At 46.4% G+C, this 20,621-nt stretch overlaps 1 protein-coding gene across 1 annotated transcript in view; it reads left to right on the top strand.

Moving 5' to 3' along the window:
* eas (ethanolamine kinase 1) overlaps positions 1–20,621 on the top strand; it is a 36,611-nt gene extending 15,990 nt beyond the window's left edge. The window contains exons 3-7 of the mRNA XM_070105287.1: positions 4,684–4,880; positions 10,920–11,146; positions 13,049–13,277; positions 15,173–15,401; positions 20,157–20,621. Of these exons, the coding sequence (XP_069961388.1) occupies positions 4,684–4,880; positions 10,920–11,146; positions 13,049–13,277; positions 15,173–15,401; positions 20,157–20,171 (897 nt within the window). The 3' untranslated portion in view covers positions 20,172–20,621. The remainder of the gene's footprint in view (positions 1–4,683; positions 4,881–10,919; positions 11,147–13,048; positions 13,278–15,172; positions 15,402–20,156) is intronic.

Below are 20,621 nucleotides of genomic sequence, written 5' to 3'. Positions count from 1 at the left end.
CTACCACCCTCTACCACCATCACTACCACCCTCTACCACCATCACTACCACCCTCTACCACCATCACTACCACCCTCTACCACCATCACTACCACCCTCTACCACCATCACTACCACCCTCTACCACCATCACTACCACCCTCTACCACCATCACTACCACCCTCTACCACCATCACTACCACCCTCTACCACCATCACTACCACCCTCTACCACCATCACTACCACCCTCTACCACCATCACTACCACCCTCTACCACCATCACTACCACCCTCTACCACCATCACTACCACCCTCTACCACCATCACTACCACCATCACTACCACCATCACTACCACCCTCTACCACCATCACTACCACCCTCTACCACCATCACTACCACCCTCTACCACCATCACTACCACCATCACTACCACCCTCTACCACCATCACTACCACCCTCTACCACCATCGCTACCACCCACCATCACTCTACCACCACACTACCACCCTCTACCACCATCACTACCATCCCACCCTCTACCACCATCACTACCACCCTCTACCACCATCACTACCACCCTCACCACCAACACAACCACCCTCTACCACCATCACTACCACCCTCTACCACCATCACTCACTACCACCCTCTACCACCATCACTACCAACCTTTACCACCACAACCACTACCACCCTCTACCACCACTACCTCCACCACTACCACCCTCTACCACCACTACCACCATCACTACCACCCTCTACCACCATCACTACCACCACAACCACTACCACCATCACTACCTCTACCACCATCACTACCACCCTCTACCACCATCACTACCACCCTCTACCACCATCACTACCACCATCACTACCACCCTCTACCACCATCACTACCACCCTCTACCACCATCACTACCACCCTCTACCACCATCACTACCACCCTCTACCACCATCACTACCACCCTCTACCACCATCACTACCACCCTCTACCACCATCACTACCACCCACTACCACCCTCTACCACCATCACTACCACCCTCTACCACCATCACTACCACCCTCTACCACCATCACTACCACCCTCTACCACCCTCACTACCACCTTCACTACCACCCTCTACCACCATCTACCACCACCCTCTACCACCATCACTACCACACCCTCTACCACCATCACAACCACTACGACCCTCTACCACCATCACTACCACCCTCTACCACCATCACTACCACCCTACCACCATCTACCACCACACCACCCTCTACCACCCTCTACCACCATCACAATCACTACCACCCTCTACCACCATCACAACCACTGCTGCCCTCTACCACCATCACTACCACTACCACCCTCTACCACCATCACAACCACCCTCTACCACCATCACTACCACCCTCTACCACCATCACTACCACCCTCTACCACCATCACAATCACTACCACCCTCTACCACCATCACTACCACCCTCTACCACCATCACTACCACCCTCTACCACCATCACTACGATTACCACCCTCTACCACCATCACTACCACTGCCACCCTCTACCACCATCACTACCACCCTCTTCCACCCACTCCACCCTCTACCATCACTACCACCCTACCACCATCACTACCACCCTCTACCACCATCATTACCACCCTCTACCACCATCACTACCACCCTCTACCACCATCACTACCACCCTCTACCACCATCTACCACCATCACTACCACCCTCTACCACCATCACTACCACCCTCTACCACCATCACTACCACCCTCTACCACCATCACTACCACCCTCTACCACCATCACTACCACCCACTCTCTACCACCACCCACCGTCTACCACCACCCACCCTCTACCACCATCACTACCACCCTCTACCACCATCACTACCACCATCACTACCACCCTCTACCACCATCACTACCACCCTCTACCACCATCACTACCACCCTCTACCACCATCACTACCACCCTCTACCACCATCACTACCACCCACCCACTCTACCACCATCACTACCACCCTCTACCACCACCACTACCACCCTCTACCACCATCACTACCACCACCCTCTACCACCATCACTACCACCCTCTACCACCATCACTACCACCCTCTACCACCATCACTACCACCCTACCACCCTCTACCACCATCACTACCACCCTCTACCACCATCACTACCACCCACCATCACTACCACCCTCTACCACCATCACCACCACACTACCACCCTCTACCACCATCACTACCACCCTCTACGACCATCACTACCACCCTCTACCACCATCACAACCACTACCACCCTCTACCACCCTCTACCACCATCACACCACCCTCTCTACCACCATCACTACCACTACCACCCTCTACCACCATCACTACCACCCTCTACCACCATCACTACCATCATCACTACCACCATCTCTACCACCCTCTACCACCATCACTACCACCCTCTACCACCATCACTACCACCCTCTACCACCATCACTACCACTACCACCCTCTACCACCATCACTACCACCCTCTACCACCATCACTACCACCCTCTACCACCATCACTACCACTACCACCCTCTACCACCACCCTCTACCACCATCCCTCTACCACCCTCTACCACCATCACTACCACCATCACACCACCTACCACCCTCTACCACCATCACTACCACCCTCTACCACCATCACTACCACCCTCTACCACCATCACTACCACCCTCTACCACCATCACTACCACCCTACTACCACCATCACTACCACCCTCTACCACCACCACTACCACCCTCTACCACCATCTACCACCCTCTACCACCATCACTACCACCCTCTACCACCATCACTACCACCCTCTACCACCATCACTACCACCCTCTACCACCATCACTACCACCATCACCCACCCTGCTGGCTACCACCATCACTACCACCCTCTACCACCATCACTACTACCCTCTACCACCATCGCTACCATTCTCTACCACTATTACCCTCTACCACCATCACTACCACCCTCTACCACCATCACTACCACCCTCTACCACCATCACTACCACCCTCTACCACCATCACTACCACCCTCTACTACCATCACTACCACCCTCTACCACCATCACTACCACCCTCTACCACCATCACTACCACCCTCTACCACCATCACTACCACCCTCTACCACCATCACTACCACCCTCTACCACCATCACTACCACCCTCTACCACCATCACACCCACACACTACCACCATACCACCCTCTACCACCATCACTACCACCTTCTACCATCATCGCTACCACCCTCTACCACAATCACTACCACCTTCTACCACCATCACTACCATCACTACCACCCTCTACCACCATCACTACCACCCCCTACCACCATCACTACCACCCTCTACCACCATCACTACCACCCTCTACCCCCCGCACTACCACCATCACTACCACCCTCTACCACCATCACTACCACCCTCTACCACCATCACTACCACCCTCTACCACCATCACTACCACCCTCTACCACCATCACTACCACCCTCTACCACCATCACTACCACCCTCTACCACCATCACTACCACCATCCCTCTACCACCATCACTACCACCCTCTACCACCATCACTACCACCCTCTACCACCATCACTACCACCCTCTACCACCATCACTACCACCCTCTACCACCATCACTACCACCCTCTACCACCATCACTACCACCCTCTACCACCATCACTACCACCCTCTACCACCATCACTACCACCCTCTACCACCATCACTACCACCCTCTACCACCATCACCACCACCACCATCACCACCACCACCACCATCACTGCCACCCTCTACCACCATCACTACCACTCTACCACCATCACTACCACCCTCTACCACCATCACTACCACCCTCTACCACCATCACTACCACCCTCTACCACCATCACTACCACCCTCTACCACCATCACTACCACCCTCTACCACCATCACTACCACCCTCTACCACCATCACAACCACCCTCTACCACCATCACTACCACCCTCTACCACCATCACTACCACCCTCTACCACCATCACAAACACTACCACCACAACCACTACCACCCTCTACCACCATCACTATCACCCTATACCACCATCACTACCACCCTCTACCACCATCACTACCACCCTCTACCACCATCACTACCACCCTCTACCACCATCACTACCACCCTCTACCACCATCACTACCACCCTCTACCACCATCACTACCACCCTCTACCACCATCACTACCACCCTCTACCACCATCACTACCACCCTCTACCACCATCACTACCACCCTCTACCACCATCACTACCACCCTCTACCACCATCACTACCACCCTCTACCACCATCACTACCACCCTCTACCACCATCACTACCACCCTCTACCACCATCACCACCATACCACCGCGACAGCTTGTAAACAATGGCACACTGAGTCTCGGAGTGGCTGGGCGCACATCGACAGGTTCCAGACGAACGTCGTTGGTTAAGTTTTTCGCCGTTGGTTAAGGAATTTTTTCTACGGCAAAAATCGCCGTTAGACGAAATATCCATTACTTAATGCCACCGTTAGTTGAGGGTCGACTGTATATATCTATCTATTTATCTATCATATATATTGTAGGGGATGTGGTGTTGCTAAGAGTGTGGTTGGTGGTGCAGGTGGTGCAGGAGGCAGGGTGTGGACCGGAAGTCTTTGCAGCCTTCACTAACGGCCTATGCTACGCCTACACCCCTGGGATGCCACTCACCTTCAGAGATGTGACCAACGAGGCAGTTTGGCGAGCCGTCACCTCGCGAGCTGCCAGCTTCCACAAGATCCAGGTGAGCGCCTTCCAGGTGCCAGGCAGCTCCACCAGGTGATGGAACACACAGGTGAGCGCCTCCCAGGTGCCAGGGAGCTCCACCAAGTGATGGAACACACAGGTGGGCGCCTCCCAGGTGTCAAGGAGCTCCACTGGACGATACGACACGCAGGTGAGCTTTTCCCGGATGACAGGAAACATCGGTAATCCCACTAGGTGTTACAACACACAGGCAGCTCCTCCTAGTAGCAAGCAGGAACTGGGATGCTGGTGAACTCGTTAGATGAAATAATTTACAAGTAAGGTCTAAAGTTTCGTATTACTGAGGTAAGGACTCAGTTTACACATAATTAAGGTCAGGTATCAGGCTACACAGTATTAAGGCCAGATATTAATTTACACGGTATTAAGGTCCCAGGCTACACTTACCTAGTAATTCACTTACCTAGTAAGTGAATAACACTAAGTCATGTAGCAACGACCAGAAACACACAAGCTGGCAGGTATTGTAACACTCTAATATGAGCGTTTCTATCATTTTCGTAACCAGCAGGTATTGGTGCAACACTAATATGTCTCAAGACTAACGAAATCGTAATGTGTGTACTCACCTAGTTGTGATTGCAGGGGTCGATTCACAGCTCCTGGCCCCGCCTCTTCACTGGTCGCTACTAGGTCACGCTTCCTGCTCCATGAGCTTTATCATACCTCTTCTTAAAGCTATGTATGGGTCCTGCCTCCACTACATCACTTTCCAGACTATTCCACTTCCTGACAATTCTGTAACTTAAGAAATACTTCCTAACATCCCTGTGATTCATCTGAGTCTTCAACTTCCAATTGTGATCCTCTGTTGCTGTGTCCCATCTCTGGAACGTCCTGTCTCTGTCCACCTTGTCGATTCCTCTAGGTATTTTAAATGTCGTTATCATATCATCCCTATCTCTCCTATCCTCCAGTGTCGTCAGGTCGATTTCCCTTAACCTCTCCTCGTAGGACATGTGTGTGTGTGTGTGTACTCACCTATTCACCTATTTGTGGTTGCAGGGGTCGAGTCATAGCTCCTGGCCCCGCCTCTTCACTGATTGCTATTAGGTCCTCTCTCTCCCTGCTCCATGAGCTTTATCATACCTCGCCTTAAAACTATGTATGGTTCCCGCCTCCACTACGTCACTTTCTAGGCTATTCCTCTGCCTCTATGACTGAAGAAATACTTCCTAACATCCCTTTGACTCATCTGAGTCTTCAACTTCCAATTGTGACCTCTTGTTACTGTGTCCCATCTCTGGAACATCCTGTGTCTGTCCACCTTGTGTTTTCTTTGCAGTATTTTATATGTCGTTATCATATCTCCCCTGACCCTCCTGTCCTCCAGTGTCGTCAGGCCGATTTCCCTCAACCTTTCTTCGTAGGACAATCCCCTTAGCTCTGGGACTAGTCTTGTTGCAAACCTTTGCACTTTCTCTAATTTCTCGACGTGCTTGACTAGGTGTGGATTCCAAACTGGTGCTGCATACTCCAGTTACCTGGAGTTTACCTGGAGAGAGTTTCGGGGGTCAACGCCCCCGCGGCCCGGTCTGTGACCAGGCCTCCTGGTGGATCAGCGCCTGATCAACCAGGCTGTTGCTGCTGGCTGCACGCAAACCAACGTACGAGCCACAGCCCGGCTGATCAGGAACTGACTTTAGGTGCTTGTCCAGTGCCAGCTTGAAGACTGCCAGGGGTCTGTTGGTAATCCCCCTTATGTGTGCTGGGAGGCAGTTGAACAGTCTCGGGCCCCTGACACTTATTGTATGGTCTCTTAACGTGCTAGTGACACCCCTGCTTTTCATTGGGGGGATGGTGCATCGTCTGCCAAGTCTTTTGCTTTCGTAGTGAGTGATTTTCGTGTGCAAGTTCGGTACTAGTCCCTCTAGGATTTTCCAGGTGTATATAATCATGTATCTCTCCCTCCTGCGTTCCAGGGAATACAGGTTTAGAAACCTCAAGCGCTCCCAGTAATTGAGGTGTTTTATCTCCGTTATGCGCGCCGTGAAAGTTCTCTGTACATTTTCTAGGTCGGCAATTTCACCTGCCTTGAAAGGTGCTGTTAGAGTGCAGCAATATTCCAGCCTAGATAGAACAAGTGACCTGAAGAGTGTCATCATGGGCTTGGCCTCCCTAGTTTTGAAGGTTCTCATTATCCATCCTGTCATTTTTCTAGCAGATGCGATTGATACAATGTTATGGTCCTTGAAGGTGAGATCCTCCGACATAATCACTCCCAGGTCTTTGACGTTGGTGTTTCGCTCTATTTTGTGGCCAGAATTTGTTTTGTACTCTGATGAAGATTTAATTTCCTCATGTTTACCATATCTGAGTAATTGAAATTTCTCATCGTTGAACTTCATATTGTTTTCTGCAGCCCACTGAAAGATTTGGTTGATGTCCGCCTGGAGCCTTGCAGTGTCTGCAATGGAAGACACTGTCATGCAGATTCGGGTGTCATCTGCAAAGGAAGACACGGTGCTGTGGCTGACATCCTTGTCTATGTCGGATATGAGGATGAGGAACAAGATGGGAGCTAGTACTGTGCCTTGTGGAACAGAGCTTTTCACCGTAGCTGCCTCGGACTTTACTCTGTTGACGACTACTCTCTGTGTTCTGTTAGTGAGGAAATTATAGATCCATCGACCGACTTTTCCTGTTATTCCTTTAGCGCGCATTTTGTGCGCTATTACGCCATGGTCACACTTGTCGAAGGCTTTTGCAAAGTCTGTATATATTACATCTGCATTCTTTTTGTCTTCTAGTGCATTTAGGACCTTGTCGTAGTGATCCAGTAGTTGAGACAGACAGGAGCGACCTGTTCTAAACCCATGTTGCCCTGGGTTGTGTAACTGATGGGTTTCTAGATGGGTGGTGATCTTGCTTCTTAGGACCCTTTCAAAGATTTTTATGATATGGGATGTTAGTGCTATTGGTCTGTAGTTCTTTGCTGTTGCTTTACTGCCCCCTTTGTGGAGTGGGGCTATGTCTGTTGTTTTTAGTAACTGAGGGACGACCCCCGTGTCCATGCTCCCTCTCCATAGGATGGAAAAGGCTCGTGATAGGGGCTTCTTGCAGTTCTTGATGAACACAGAGTTCCATGAGTCTGGCCCTGGGGCAGAGTGCATGGGCATGTCATTTATCGCCTGTTCGAAGTCATTTGGCGTCAGGATAACATCGGATAGGCTTGTGTTAATCAAATTTTGTGGCTCTCTCATAAAAAATTCATTTTGATCTTCGACTCTCAGTCTGGTTAGCGGCTTGCTAAAAACTGAGTCATATTGGGACTTGAGTAGCTCACTCATTTCCTTGCTGTCATCTGTGTAGGACCCATCTTGTTTAAGTAGGGGCCCAATACTGGACGTTGTTCTCGATTTTGATTTGGCATAGGAGAAGAAATACTTTGGGTTTCTTTCGATTTCATTTATGGCTTTTAGTTCTTCCCGCGATTCCTGACTCCTAAAGGATTCTTTTAGCTTAAGTTCGATGCTTGCTATTTCTCTGACCAGTGTCTCCCTGCGCATTTCAGATATATTGACCTCTTTTAGCCGCTCTGTTATTCTTTTCCGTCGCCTGTAAAGGGAGCGCCTGTCTCTTTCTATTTTACATCTACTCCTCCTTTTTCTTAGAGGAATAAGCCTTGTGCATACATCGAGTGCCACCGAGTTAATCTGTTCTAGGCATAAGTTTGGGTCTGTGTTGCTTAGTATATCTTCCCAGCTTATATCGGTTAGGACTTGGTTTACTTGGTCCCACTTTATGTTTTTGTTATTGAAGTTGAATTTGGTGAATGCTCCCTCGTGACTAGTCTCATTTTGTCGGTCTGGGGCTCCACGCATACATGTCTGAACCTCAATTATGTTGTGATCTGAGTATATTGTTTTTGATATGGTGACATTTCTTATCAGATCATCATTGTTAGTGAAGATGAGGTCTAGTGTATTCTCCAGTCTAGTAGGCTCTATTATTTGCTGGTTTAAATTGAATTTTGTGCAGAGATTTAAAAGCTCGTGTGAGTGTGAGTTTTCATCAGAGCTGCCTCCTGGTGTTATTACTGCAACAATATTATTTGCTATATTCCTCCATTTTAGGTGCCTTAAGTTGAAATCCCCCAGGAGCAAGATGTTGGGTGCAGGAGCTGGAAGATTTTCCAGACAGTGGTCAATTTTTAACAGCTGTTCCTGGAATTGCTGGGATGTTGCATCCGGAGGCTTGTAGACTACCACAATGACTAGGTTTTGGTTCTCGACCTTTACTGCTAAAACTTCCACTACGTCATTTGAGGCATTAAGCAGTTCTGTGCAAACAAGTGACTCTGCAATGTACAGGCCAACCCCCCCCTTTTGCCTGTTCACTCTGTCACATCTGTATAGGTTGTAACCTGGGATCCATATTTCGTTGTCCAAGTGATCCTTTATGTGGGTCTCAGTGAAAGCCGCGAACATTGCCTTTGCCTCTGCAAGCAGTCCACGGATGAAAGGTATTTTGTTGTTTGTTGCTGGCTTTAGACCCTGTATATTTGCAAAGAAGAATGTTATCGGACTGGTGGTATTGTTGGTACTGGGGGGGGGGATTTTTTTTCCGGCATTAGTATCTGTATCTGTTGGTTTGGAGTGGAGGCCATCGACTGTGGTTCCACTCCAGGAATGACTGGATTTGGTGTACGATTTCTGGGCCTGACGTAAATGGTATACAGAGTCTTGAACGAATCCTTACTGAGGTATCGGAACGCTATCCGTAGGTTTGCCAGGCGCCCGTATGCTGCAGTAGTTATCTGATTGATGTGCGCCTCAGGAGATATGCTCGGTGTTATACTCACCCCCAGATCTTTTTCTTTGAGTGAGGTTTGCAGTCTTTGGCCATCTAAACTATATTGTGTCTGCGGTCTTCTTTGCCCTTCCCCAATCTTCATGACTTTGCATTTGGCAGGGTTAAACTCAAGGAGCCAGTTGCTGGACCAGGCTTGTAGCCTGTCCAGGTCTCTTTGTAGTCTTGCCTGATCCTCATCCGATTTGATTCTTCTCATTAACTTCACATCATCTGCAAACAAGGACACTTCTGAGTCTATCCCTTCCGTTATGTCGTTCACATATACCAAGAACAGCACAGGTCCTAGGACTGACCCCTGTGGTACCCCGCTTGTCACAGGCGCCCACTCTGATACCTCGTCACGTACCATGACTCGTTGTTGCCTCCCTGTCAGATATTTTCTGATCCATTGCAGTGCCTTTCCTGTTATGTGTGCCTGATCCTCTAGTTTTTGCAGTAACCTCTTGTGAGGAACTGTGCCGAAGGCCTTCTTGCAGTCCAAAAAAATGCAGTCGATCCACCCCTCTCTCTCTTGTCTTACTTCTGTCACCTTGTCATGAAACTCCAGTAGGTTTGTGACACAGGATTTTCCTTCCCTGAAACCATGCTGGTTGTCAATTATACACTTGTTTCTTTCCAGGTGCCCCACCACTCTCCTCCTGATGATCTTCTCCATGACCTTGCATACTATACACGTTAGTGATACAGGTCTGTAGTTTAGTGCCTCATGTCTGTCTCCCTTTTTAAAAATTGGGACTACATTTGCCATCTTCCATACCTCAGGGAGTTGCCCAGTTTCAAGTGATGTGTTGAAGATCTTTGTTGTGGCACACACAGTATCTCTGCTCCCTTTTTAAGGACTCACAGAGAGATGTTGTCTGGTCCCACCGCCTTTGAGGTGTCAAGTTCGCATAGCAGCTTCTTCACCTCTTCCTTGGTTAGATGTACCTCATCCTGTCTGTGTATGTGTGTGGTGTGTGTGTGTGTGTGTGTGTGTGTGTGTGTGTGTGTGTGTGTGTGTGTGTGTGTGTGTGTGTGTGTGTGTGTGTGTGTGTGTGTGTGTGTGCGTGCGTGCGTAACTGTGCCAGCACAAGCTTCCACTATACTTTAATTAAAGTCATAATAACCATATGTAATTGTAGTAATGACATATAACTATCACAGTATAACAATAATCATCCACTCACACCATAACACAACACACTGCACTGCATAAGTCCGACACAAGCAACCAGCTTGCATTGTCTTCTTGATCAGGGTGGAGGCTGGCGGCTGTACGAAGAAGCAGCTGGTGCTCCTGATGGAGGAGCTGGAGGCTCACCTGGTGCCCCTAGCGTGCCCTGTTGTCTTCTGTCATAACGACCTCGTCATGAGGAACATCATCTGGGACGCGGACACTGCCTCTGCTACTTTCATAGACTACGAGTACGCAGGACCCAACTATCAGCCCTTCGATATTGCTAACCATTTCAACGAGTACTCAGGTGAGCGGTGTGTCCAGCTGGCCAGAGAGATGGCCATCTACTCTATGGATATAGAGTCTCACCAGTGTAGATACCATATTGTCTATGGTATCTACACTGCAGGTGTTCAGACTGTGAAATGATAAATTAGACACATGTGCAACTCTTGGGTATCTTTATTGAGGAAACGTTTCGCCACACAGTGGCTTCATCAGTCCATACAAAGGAGAATCTTGAAGAACAGGAGGAGAATGAGGTAATCAGTCCCTCAACCTTGAGTCGATGTGGTCAGTCCATCAATCTTGAATAGAATACGGCATACGTGCGGAGAAGGAGCTTATAAACCGTTGGTAGGAGAGGTGCAGCAGTCATAGGCGGTGTCACATTTGTTCAATGTGGAAGTAGGTCGTGCCCAAGAATTAGGCAAGCGAAGAATTCCCAAGTATTAAGATCCCAAGAAGTTGCACATGTGTCTAATTTATCAACATGTCGGTTCTCTGAACCATTCATCTACAAACCTGTCAGACACTGCAACTTCTTGGCATCTTAATACTTGGGAATTCTTCGCTTGCCTAATTCTTGGGCACGACCTACTTCCACATTGAACTAATGTGACACCGCCTATGACTGCTGCACCTCTCCTACCAACGGTTTATAAGCTCCTTCTCCGCACGTATGCTGTATTCTATTCAAGATTGATGGACTGACCACATCGACTCAAGGTTGAGGGACTGATTACCTCATTCTCCTCCTGTTCTTCAAGTTTCTCCTATGTATGGACTGATGAAGCCACTGTGTGGCGAAACGTTTCCTCAATAAAGATACCCAAGAGTTGCACATGTGTCTAATTTATCAACATGTCGGTTCTCTGAACCATTCATCTACAAAGACTGTGAAATGTCCGCACTATAGTTGTGAGCGTTCAGACTCTGACACAGGCTGGCATACTCCACTGTCATACGTCGACACTGGAGTATGCTCGCTAGAAATGAAGGTGTCTCTCACTAGTTTAGTGGTAGCTTTGCAACGCTCTCTGTTGAGGACTCGTATTGTGCACAATTACCGAATGAGTCTTCTGTTTTTTAATTGAGGAGCTCTACATGATTCTCCTTACTTTTCAGGGTGAAAGGCAGGGAAAATCATTAATAAATCACTCGGTTTAACAATGCATTCTCTTTGCTCTGGCTGATCATGCTTTAGTCCACTCTGTTGTCTTAAAAATCGAGGAGTTGTTAGTCGGTCCCCACAAGGATGTGGAGTTCTGCTGGTGCCCAGCCCATATTGGGGTCCTAGTAAATTAAAGGACGGCTACAGAGGCGAAAGTTGTGATTTCAAGTTTGCTATACAGCAGAACTCTTGCTCACAGTGACTTATTGAGGCAAATAGATATTAATATCCATCGGAAGTGGCTGAACTGAAGGGCCTTGCAGACGGACAAGTTAAACAGGATTCAACAGGACGTGGATAATTGACATTTCTCTTTCATGGGAAAAGTAATTTTTTAGACGATTCTTTGTCCACTGAGGAAGTGGCACACACTACTCACTCATAGCCACCTGCTTACAGGTGCTTCTGCACCTCACTGTCAGACACATGTGACGTGCGACTCACTGTGGAGCACGACTTCTTCCTTGCTTATGGATTCAGACTTAATTTAAGACGTGTAGGAACCTCAGGGAACTTTTAGGCAAGTATTTTAAAATTATTAATTCAACATTTTTAAACTAATGTGAGATATTTTTAATTTGATATGACAGTACTTATTTGTTATATGTTTTATTCATGCTAGTATTTTTTTTTATACTTAAGTTTATTTTCGATACTCTTATACGTGAATTGTATTTATTTTAATTGTTAATAGCGCCGAGTGACCTTCCAGATCGAAGAACTCTTTCGACATCAAAATTTTCTTCCATCTTCCAGGCATGGAGAAGCCAGACTTCAGTTTGTATCCGAGTGTGGCGGTACAGCGAGCCTGGCTGAGGAGCTACCTGGCACAGTACTGTAGCATTCCTGAGGAGGAGGTCTCCTCACACCTGGTGGAGGTGTGGAGAGGCTGGGTCACCAAGTTCACCCTGGCCTCACACCTCTTCTGGGGTGTGTGGGCCTTCCTGCAGGCCTGCCACTCATCCATTGACTTCGATTACATAGAGTAAGTCGAGTAATGGTGTATGCGAGGGGGGAATTATTATTAAATTCATCAAAAGTATTAAACTTCCAAGTATCATACATTGCTACATCGCTGAGATGCTCCAAATTGTCGGGGAAGAGGTGGAGGCGTTGAAAAAAAGATAAAATAAGAAAGGAGTGGAGGCACAGTTAGCGTAGCAAAGAGGAGTCACCTAAGAAATCATAAAAGTGTCTGCATAAAAGATGGAGCTGTTGGAGAAGAAGGTGAATGAAGTAAGCATGTCAAGATGTTGGAAATGAAGATGGAGTACTCGTTGAAGAATTGTGCCGTCTGTCAAGAGATGTTGGACGTCAGTAAGATCAAACAGTTCTCATAGAGCAGGGTTGGGTGTCCTCCATGAGACGACCATGTATGAGTCTAGTTGTAAATGAATGGTAGACAATACCGAGAAGATGAAGAATTAGATACACGTGCAACATCTGGGTATCTTTATTACGGACGTTTCATCGTCCAGTGACTTTATCACTACAAATTCAAGGACATAATGTGAGAATGCAGAACTATATACAAAAGATGAGGTAATCAGTCCCTCAGTCTTGGAGTTGATGAAGACCACCGTAGTCTTGAAGTCTTCAGATGCTTCAACAATACGATACTCTTCACCAACTCTAAGATTAAAAGACTGATTACCTCATCTTTTGTATATAGTTCTTCTGTCTTCCATTATGCCCTGGAATTTGTATTGATAAAGCTACTGGATGGCGAAACGTCTACAATAAAGACACCCAGATGTTGTACATGTGTGTAATTTTTCATTATGAGTCTAGTGACTCGCATGTGAACATCTCATGGAGGGTCTTGTGTCTGAAGCAGAACAGTTTGTTGGTCACTGCTGAGGACATACAACTTTGCCAGCGATCTCCCAATAGGCAAGGAATCAGAGAATGGCAAATGCTGGAGATTCGTAGAGATTTTGAGTTGCTGATTATATTTTTTCCAAGTTTACTTTTCTCATTTACGCTCTATTTAAAATTCTTGGAAGAGCCTGCAAATCCATTTCCTCAAACTCCCGCGTAGGCGGAGGCCATACCTAACATTACTTTTTAATGTCTTGATGATTCAACAAAGAAAACATTAAATGCGAACGAGAGTGGGACACTGAGGCCCCATGCTGACTTACTGGTTCATCCCTAAAAAGAAAATCATAATTTATATGTGTACGATGTATATGACGGGAAAGTCCGAGACCAAAATCAAAGTTTGTTGTTACTAATAAAATGAAAACCTCGGCATCCCTTTCCAGTCGAATTGTAAGTAACTATAGATGGAATTCAACGTTGCTATCAGAATTTGTAGATTAAGTATATTTCAGAGGGACATATTAATGTCTGTGTTTATTTAATTAGCTTTTTTGGGGTCTGTCTCTTAATCTTCTATTTACTTGTATAGTCTAGTCCTAAACTTTCGTAATTTCTCATATATTCTTTAAAATTTACGTATGGAGTATGAAAAAACTCTTCGGTAGAGAAAGTTGTTGATGAATTAGACACTTGTACAACACTTGGGTATCTCAAGCAATCAGTCCATCAATCTTGAAAAGAATACAGGATATATGCGAGCTGGCTTGTATAGTGTAGACAGGTGAGGTGCAGCAGTCGTAAACAATATCACAGAGGACAAATCCACACGTGAAAGTTGTTCCTGTCGTTTACGTTCCTCAGAACGATGTTGACACTTTCAGTTCCTTCTCATGTCAAACCATTATATACTCTTCAATATTTGCATATTTTGTTATAACATCTATCCCGTGTGACAGTAAAGTCATAGTAAGAGTTATCGTAGTGTCAACTATGCAAGTATTCACGTAGTTTAATAGGCTTCAATAGTACTCAATGCCTCCCTCTATTTCTCCACAGGTACGGCATCGCGCGACTGACAGAATACAACAGCAGGAAACAGGCGGTGTTTGACCTGGTCCTCCAGTCTCTCACTTCACTACCTACCTCTTCCTCCACCTCCTCCGCCTCCTCGTTCACCTCTGCCTCATCCTTCACCTCCTCCTCCGACTCCTCCTCCACTTCCGCCTCTTCCTTCACCTCCTCCTCCATCTCCAAAAGTGGTATTACTCTCTCAAGCTCTCAAATGGTACATATGAAGATAAATAAGACATTTGTGAAACATTTGGGAATCTTAATCGAGAAAACGTTTCACCTCACAGTGGCTTCATAAGTCCAATATAAAGAAGATCGGTGGAAATGGAGGAGGAGTTTGAGGTAATCAGTCCCCTCAGCCTGGACTCCTTGTGTTCCATCCATCGGTCTTGTTTGTACTGGAATGATGAACCCACTGAGTGGCGAAACGTTTCCTCAGTAAAGATAACCCAAATGTTTCACAGTTGTCTCGATCTTCAGCTTGTTAGTTTCGTCAGTACTGGCGCTGGTGTTTACATTACCTTGGGAATGGTAAACAAACGTCAGTACTGGCGCTGGTGTTTACATTACCTTGGGAATGGTAAACAAACGTCAGTACTGGCGCTGGTGTTTACATTACCTTGGGAATGGTAAACAAACGTCAGTACTGGCACTGGTGTTTACATTACCTTGGGAATGGTAAACAAACGTCAGTACTGGCGCTGGTGTTTACATTACCTTGGGAATGGTAAACAAACGTCAGTACTGGCACTGGTGTTTACATTACCTTGGGAATGGTAAACAAACGTCAGTACTGGCACTGGTGTTTACATTACCTTGGGAATGGTAAACAAACGTCAGTACTGGCGCTAGTGTTTACATTACCTTGGGAATGGTAAGCAAACGTCGGTACTGGCGCCGGTGTTTACATTATCTTGGGAATGGTAAACAAACGTCAGTACTGGCACTGGTGTTTACATTACCTTGGGAATGGTAAACAAACGTCAGTACTGGCACTGGTGTTTACATTACCTTGGGAATGGTAAACAAACGTCAGTACTGGCACTGGTGTTTACATTACCTTGGGAATGGTAAACAAACGTCAATACTGGCGCTAGTGTTTACATTACCTTGGGAATGGTAAACAAACGTCAGTACTGGCGCTAGTGTTTACATTACCTTGGGAATGGTAAACAAACGTCAGTACTGGCGCTAGTGTTTACATTATCTTGGGAATGGTAAACAAACGTCAGTACTGGCGCTGGTGTTTACATTACCTTGGGAATGGTAAACAAACGTCAGTACTGGCGCTGGTGTTTACATTACCTTGGGAATGGTAAACAAACGTCAGTACTGGCACTGGTGTTTACATTACCTTGGGAATGGTAAACAAACGTCAGTACTGGTGCTGGTGTTTACACTTTCTTGGGAATGGTAAACAAACGTCAGTACTGGCGCTGGTGTTTACATTAACTTGGGAATGGTAAACAAACGTCAGTACTGGTGCTGGTGTTTACATTACCTTGGGAATGGTAAACAAACGTCAGTACTGGTGCTGGTGTTTACACTTTCTTGGGAATGGTAAACAAACGTCAGTACTGGCACTGGTGTTTACATTACCTTGGGAATGGTAAACAAACGTCGGTACTGGCGCCGGTGTTTACATTACCTTGGGAATGGTAAACAAACGTCAGTACTGGCGCTGGTGTTTACATTACCTTGGGAATGGTAAACAAACGTCAGTACTGGTGCTGGTGTTTACATTACCTTGGGAATGGTAAACAAACGTCAGTACTGGCGCTGGTGTTTACATTACCTTGGGAATGGTAAACAAACGTCAGTACTGGTGCTGGTGTTTACATTACCTTGGGAATGGTAAACAAACGTCAGTACTGGCACTGGTGTTTACATTACCTTGGGAATGGTAAACAAACGTCAGTACTGGTGCTGGTGTTTACACTTTCTTGGGAATGGTAAACAAACGTCAGTACTGGCGTTGGTGTTTACATTACCTTGGGAATGGTAAACAAACGTCAGTACTGGTGCTGGTGTTTACACTTTCTTGGGAATGGTAAACAAACGTCAGTACTGGCGCTGGTGTTTACATTACCTTGGGAATGGTAAACAAACGTCAGTACTGGCGCTAGTGTTTACATTACCTTGGGAATGGTAAACAAACGTCAGTACTGGCGCTGGTGTTTACATTACCTTGGGAATGGTAAACAAACGTCAGTACTGGTGCTGGTGTTTACATTACCTTGGGAATGATAAACAAACGTCAGTACTGGCACTGGTGTTTACATTACATTGGGAATGGTAAACAAACGTCAGTACTGGCACTGGTGTTTACATTACCTTGGGAATGGTAAACAAACGTCAGTACTGGTGCTGGTGTTTACATTACCTTGGGAATGGTAAACAAACGTCAGTACTGGCGCTGGTGTTTACATTACCTTGGGAATGGTAAACAAACGTCAGTACTGGCGCTGGTGTTTACATTACCTTGGGAATGGTAAACAAACGTCAGTACTGGCGCTGGTGTTTACATTACCTTGGGAATGATAAACAAACGTCAGTACTGGCACTGGTGTTTACATTACATTGGGAATGGTAAACAAACGTCAGTACTGGCACTGGTGTTTACATTACCTTGGGAATGGTAAACAAACGTCAGTACTGGTGCTGGTGTTTACATTACCTTGGGAATGGTAAACAAACGTCAGTACTGGCGCTGGTGTTTACAATACCTTGGGAATGGTAAACAAACGTCAGTACTGGCGCTGGTGTTTACATTACCTTGGGAATGGTAAACAAACGTCAGTACTGGCGCTGGTGTTTACATTACCTTGGGAATGGTAAACAAACGTCAGTACTGGCACTGGTGTTTACATTACCTTAGGAATGGTAAACAGACGTCAGTACTGGCGCTGGTGTTTACATTACCTTGGGAATGGTAAACAAACGTCAGTACTGGTGCTGGTGTTTACACTTTCTTGGGAATGGTAAACAAACGTCAGTACTGGCGCTGGTGTTTACATTACCTTGGGAATGGTAAACAAACGTCAGTACTGGTGCTGGTGTTTACACTTTCTTGGGAATGGTAAACAAACGTCAGAACTGGCGCTGGTGTTTACATTACCTTGGGAATGGTAAACAAACGTCAGTACTGGTGCTGGTGTTTACACTTTCTTGGGAATGGTAAACAAACGTCAGTACTGGCGCTGGTGTTTACATTAACTTGGGAATGATAAACAAACGTCAGTACTGGCGCTGGTGTTTATTAGATAATGTGCCGCCCCATAATGTGGTTTGATCCAGCCACATCATAGTTTGATCCATTCACATCATAGTTTGATCCATCCATCATAGTTTGATCCATCCACATCATAGTTTGATCCAGCCACATTATGGTTTGATCCAGCCACATCATGGTTTGATCCAGCCACATCATGGTTTGATCCAGCCGCATCATGGTTTGATCCAGCCGCATCATGGTTTGATCCAGCCACATCTTGGTTTGATTCAGCCACATCATGGTTTGATCCAGTCACATCATGGTTTGATTCAGTCACATCATGGTTTGATTCAGTCACATCATGGTTTGATTCAGTCACATCATGGTTTGATTCAGTCACATCATGGTTTGATTTGTCACATCATGGTTTGATCCAGTCACATCATGGTTTGATTCAGTCACATCATGGTTTGATTCAGTCACATCATGGTTTGATTCAGTCACATCATGGTTTGATTCAGTCACATCATGGTTTGATTTGTCACATCATGGTTTGATCCAGTCACATCATGGTTTGATTCAGTCACATCATGGTTTGGTTCAGTCACATCATGGTTTGATTCAGTCACATCATGGTTTGATTCAGTCACATCATGGTTTGATTTGTCACATCATGGTTTGATCCAGTCACATCATGGTTTGATCCAGTTACATCATGGTTTGATTCAGTCACATCATGGTTTGATTCAGTCACATCATGGTTTGATTCAGTCACATCATGGTTTGATTCAGTCACATCATGGTTTGATTCAGTCACATCATGGTTTGATTCAGTCACATCATGGTTTGATTCAGTCACATCATGGTTTGATCCAGTCACATCATGGTTTGATCCAGTCACATCATGGTTTGATTCAGTCACATCATGGTTTGATTCAGTCACATCATGGTTTGATCCAGTCACATCATGGTTTGATCCAGTTACATCATGGTTTGATTCAGTCACATCATGGTTTGATTCAGTCACATCATGGTTTGATTCAGTCACATCATGGTTTGATTCAGTCACATCATGGTTTGATTCAGTCACATCATGGTTTGATTCTGTCACATCATGGTTTGATCCAGTCACATCATGGTTTGATCCAGTCACATCATGGTTTGATTCAGTCACATCATGGTTTGATTCAGTCACATCATGGTTTGATTCAGTCACATCATGGTTTGATTCAGTCACATCATGGTTTGATTCAGTCACATCATGGTTTGATTCAGTCACATCATGGTTTGATTCAGTCACATCATGGTTTGATTCAGTCACATCATGGTTTGATCCAGTCACATCATGGTTTGATTCAGTCACATCATGGTTTGATCCAGTCACATCATGGTTTGATTCAGTCACATCATGGTTTGATTCAGTCACATCATGGTTTGATTCAGTCACATCATGGTTTGATTCAGTCACATCATGGTTTGATTCAGTCACATCATGGTTTGATTCAGTCACATCATGGTTTGATTCAGTCACATCATGGTTTGATTCAGTCACATCATGGTTTGATTCAGTCACATCATGGTTTGATTCAGTCACATCATGGTTTGATTCAGTCACATCATGGTTTGATTCAGTCACATCATGGTTTGATTCAGTCACACTGGGTGACACGCGGTACGTTAAGAGTTAAACTTTATTAAAGAGTGTTAACAGTACCAATTATTTCACTGTCTACCATAAACCTGATACACTTTCAGAGTGACGGTAAGTGAACGGTCTCTTGAGATGCACCTCCACGCCCTTTACGTTGCCTCCACGTCCTGTACGCCGCCTTCACGCCTTGTACGCCGCCTCCACGCCCTGTACGCCTCCTCCACGCCCTGTACGCCGCCTCCACGCCCTGTACGCCGCCTCCACGCCCTGTACGCAGCCTCCACCCCCTGAACGCCGCCTCCAAGTCCTGTACGCCGCCTCGAGTGTGCGGGGCTCTCATAACTGTTCCCATCTGCCGTATTCCATTGTTTTAAGAAAGTTACTGACAGCCCTCAAGATAGTTCCTGACCACCCTCAAGATAGTTCCAGACAACCCTCAAGATAGTTCCTGACAGCCCTCAAGATGGTTCTTGTCCACCCTCAGGATAGTTCCTGACCACCCTCAAGATAGTTCCAGACAGCCCTCAAGATAGTTCCTGATAGCCCTTAAGATAGTTCCTGACCACCCT

This window comes from Cherax quadricarinatus, chromosome 6, assembly GCF_038502225.1.
Source record: "Cherax quadricarinatus isolate ZL_2023a chromosome 6, ASM3850222v1, whole genome shotgun sequence".
Lineage (NCBI taxonomy): Eukaryota > Metazoa > Arthropoda > Malacostraca > Decapoda > Parastacidae > Cherax > Cherax quadricarinatus.
The sequence above is the reverse complement of the archived record's forward strand: the minus strand, read 5'-3'. Positions and strand labels throughout refer to the sequence as shown.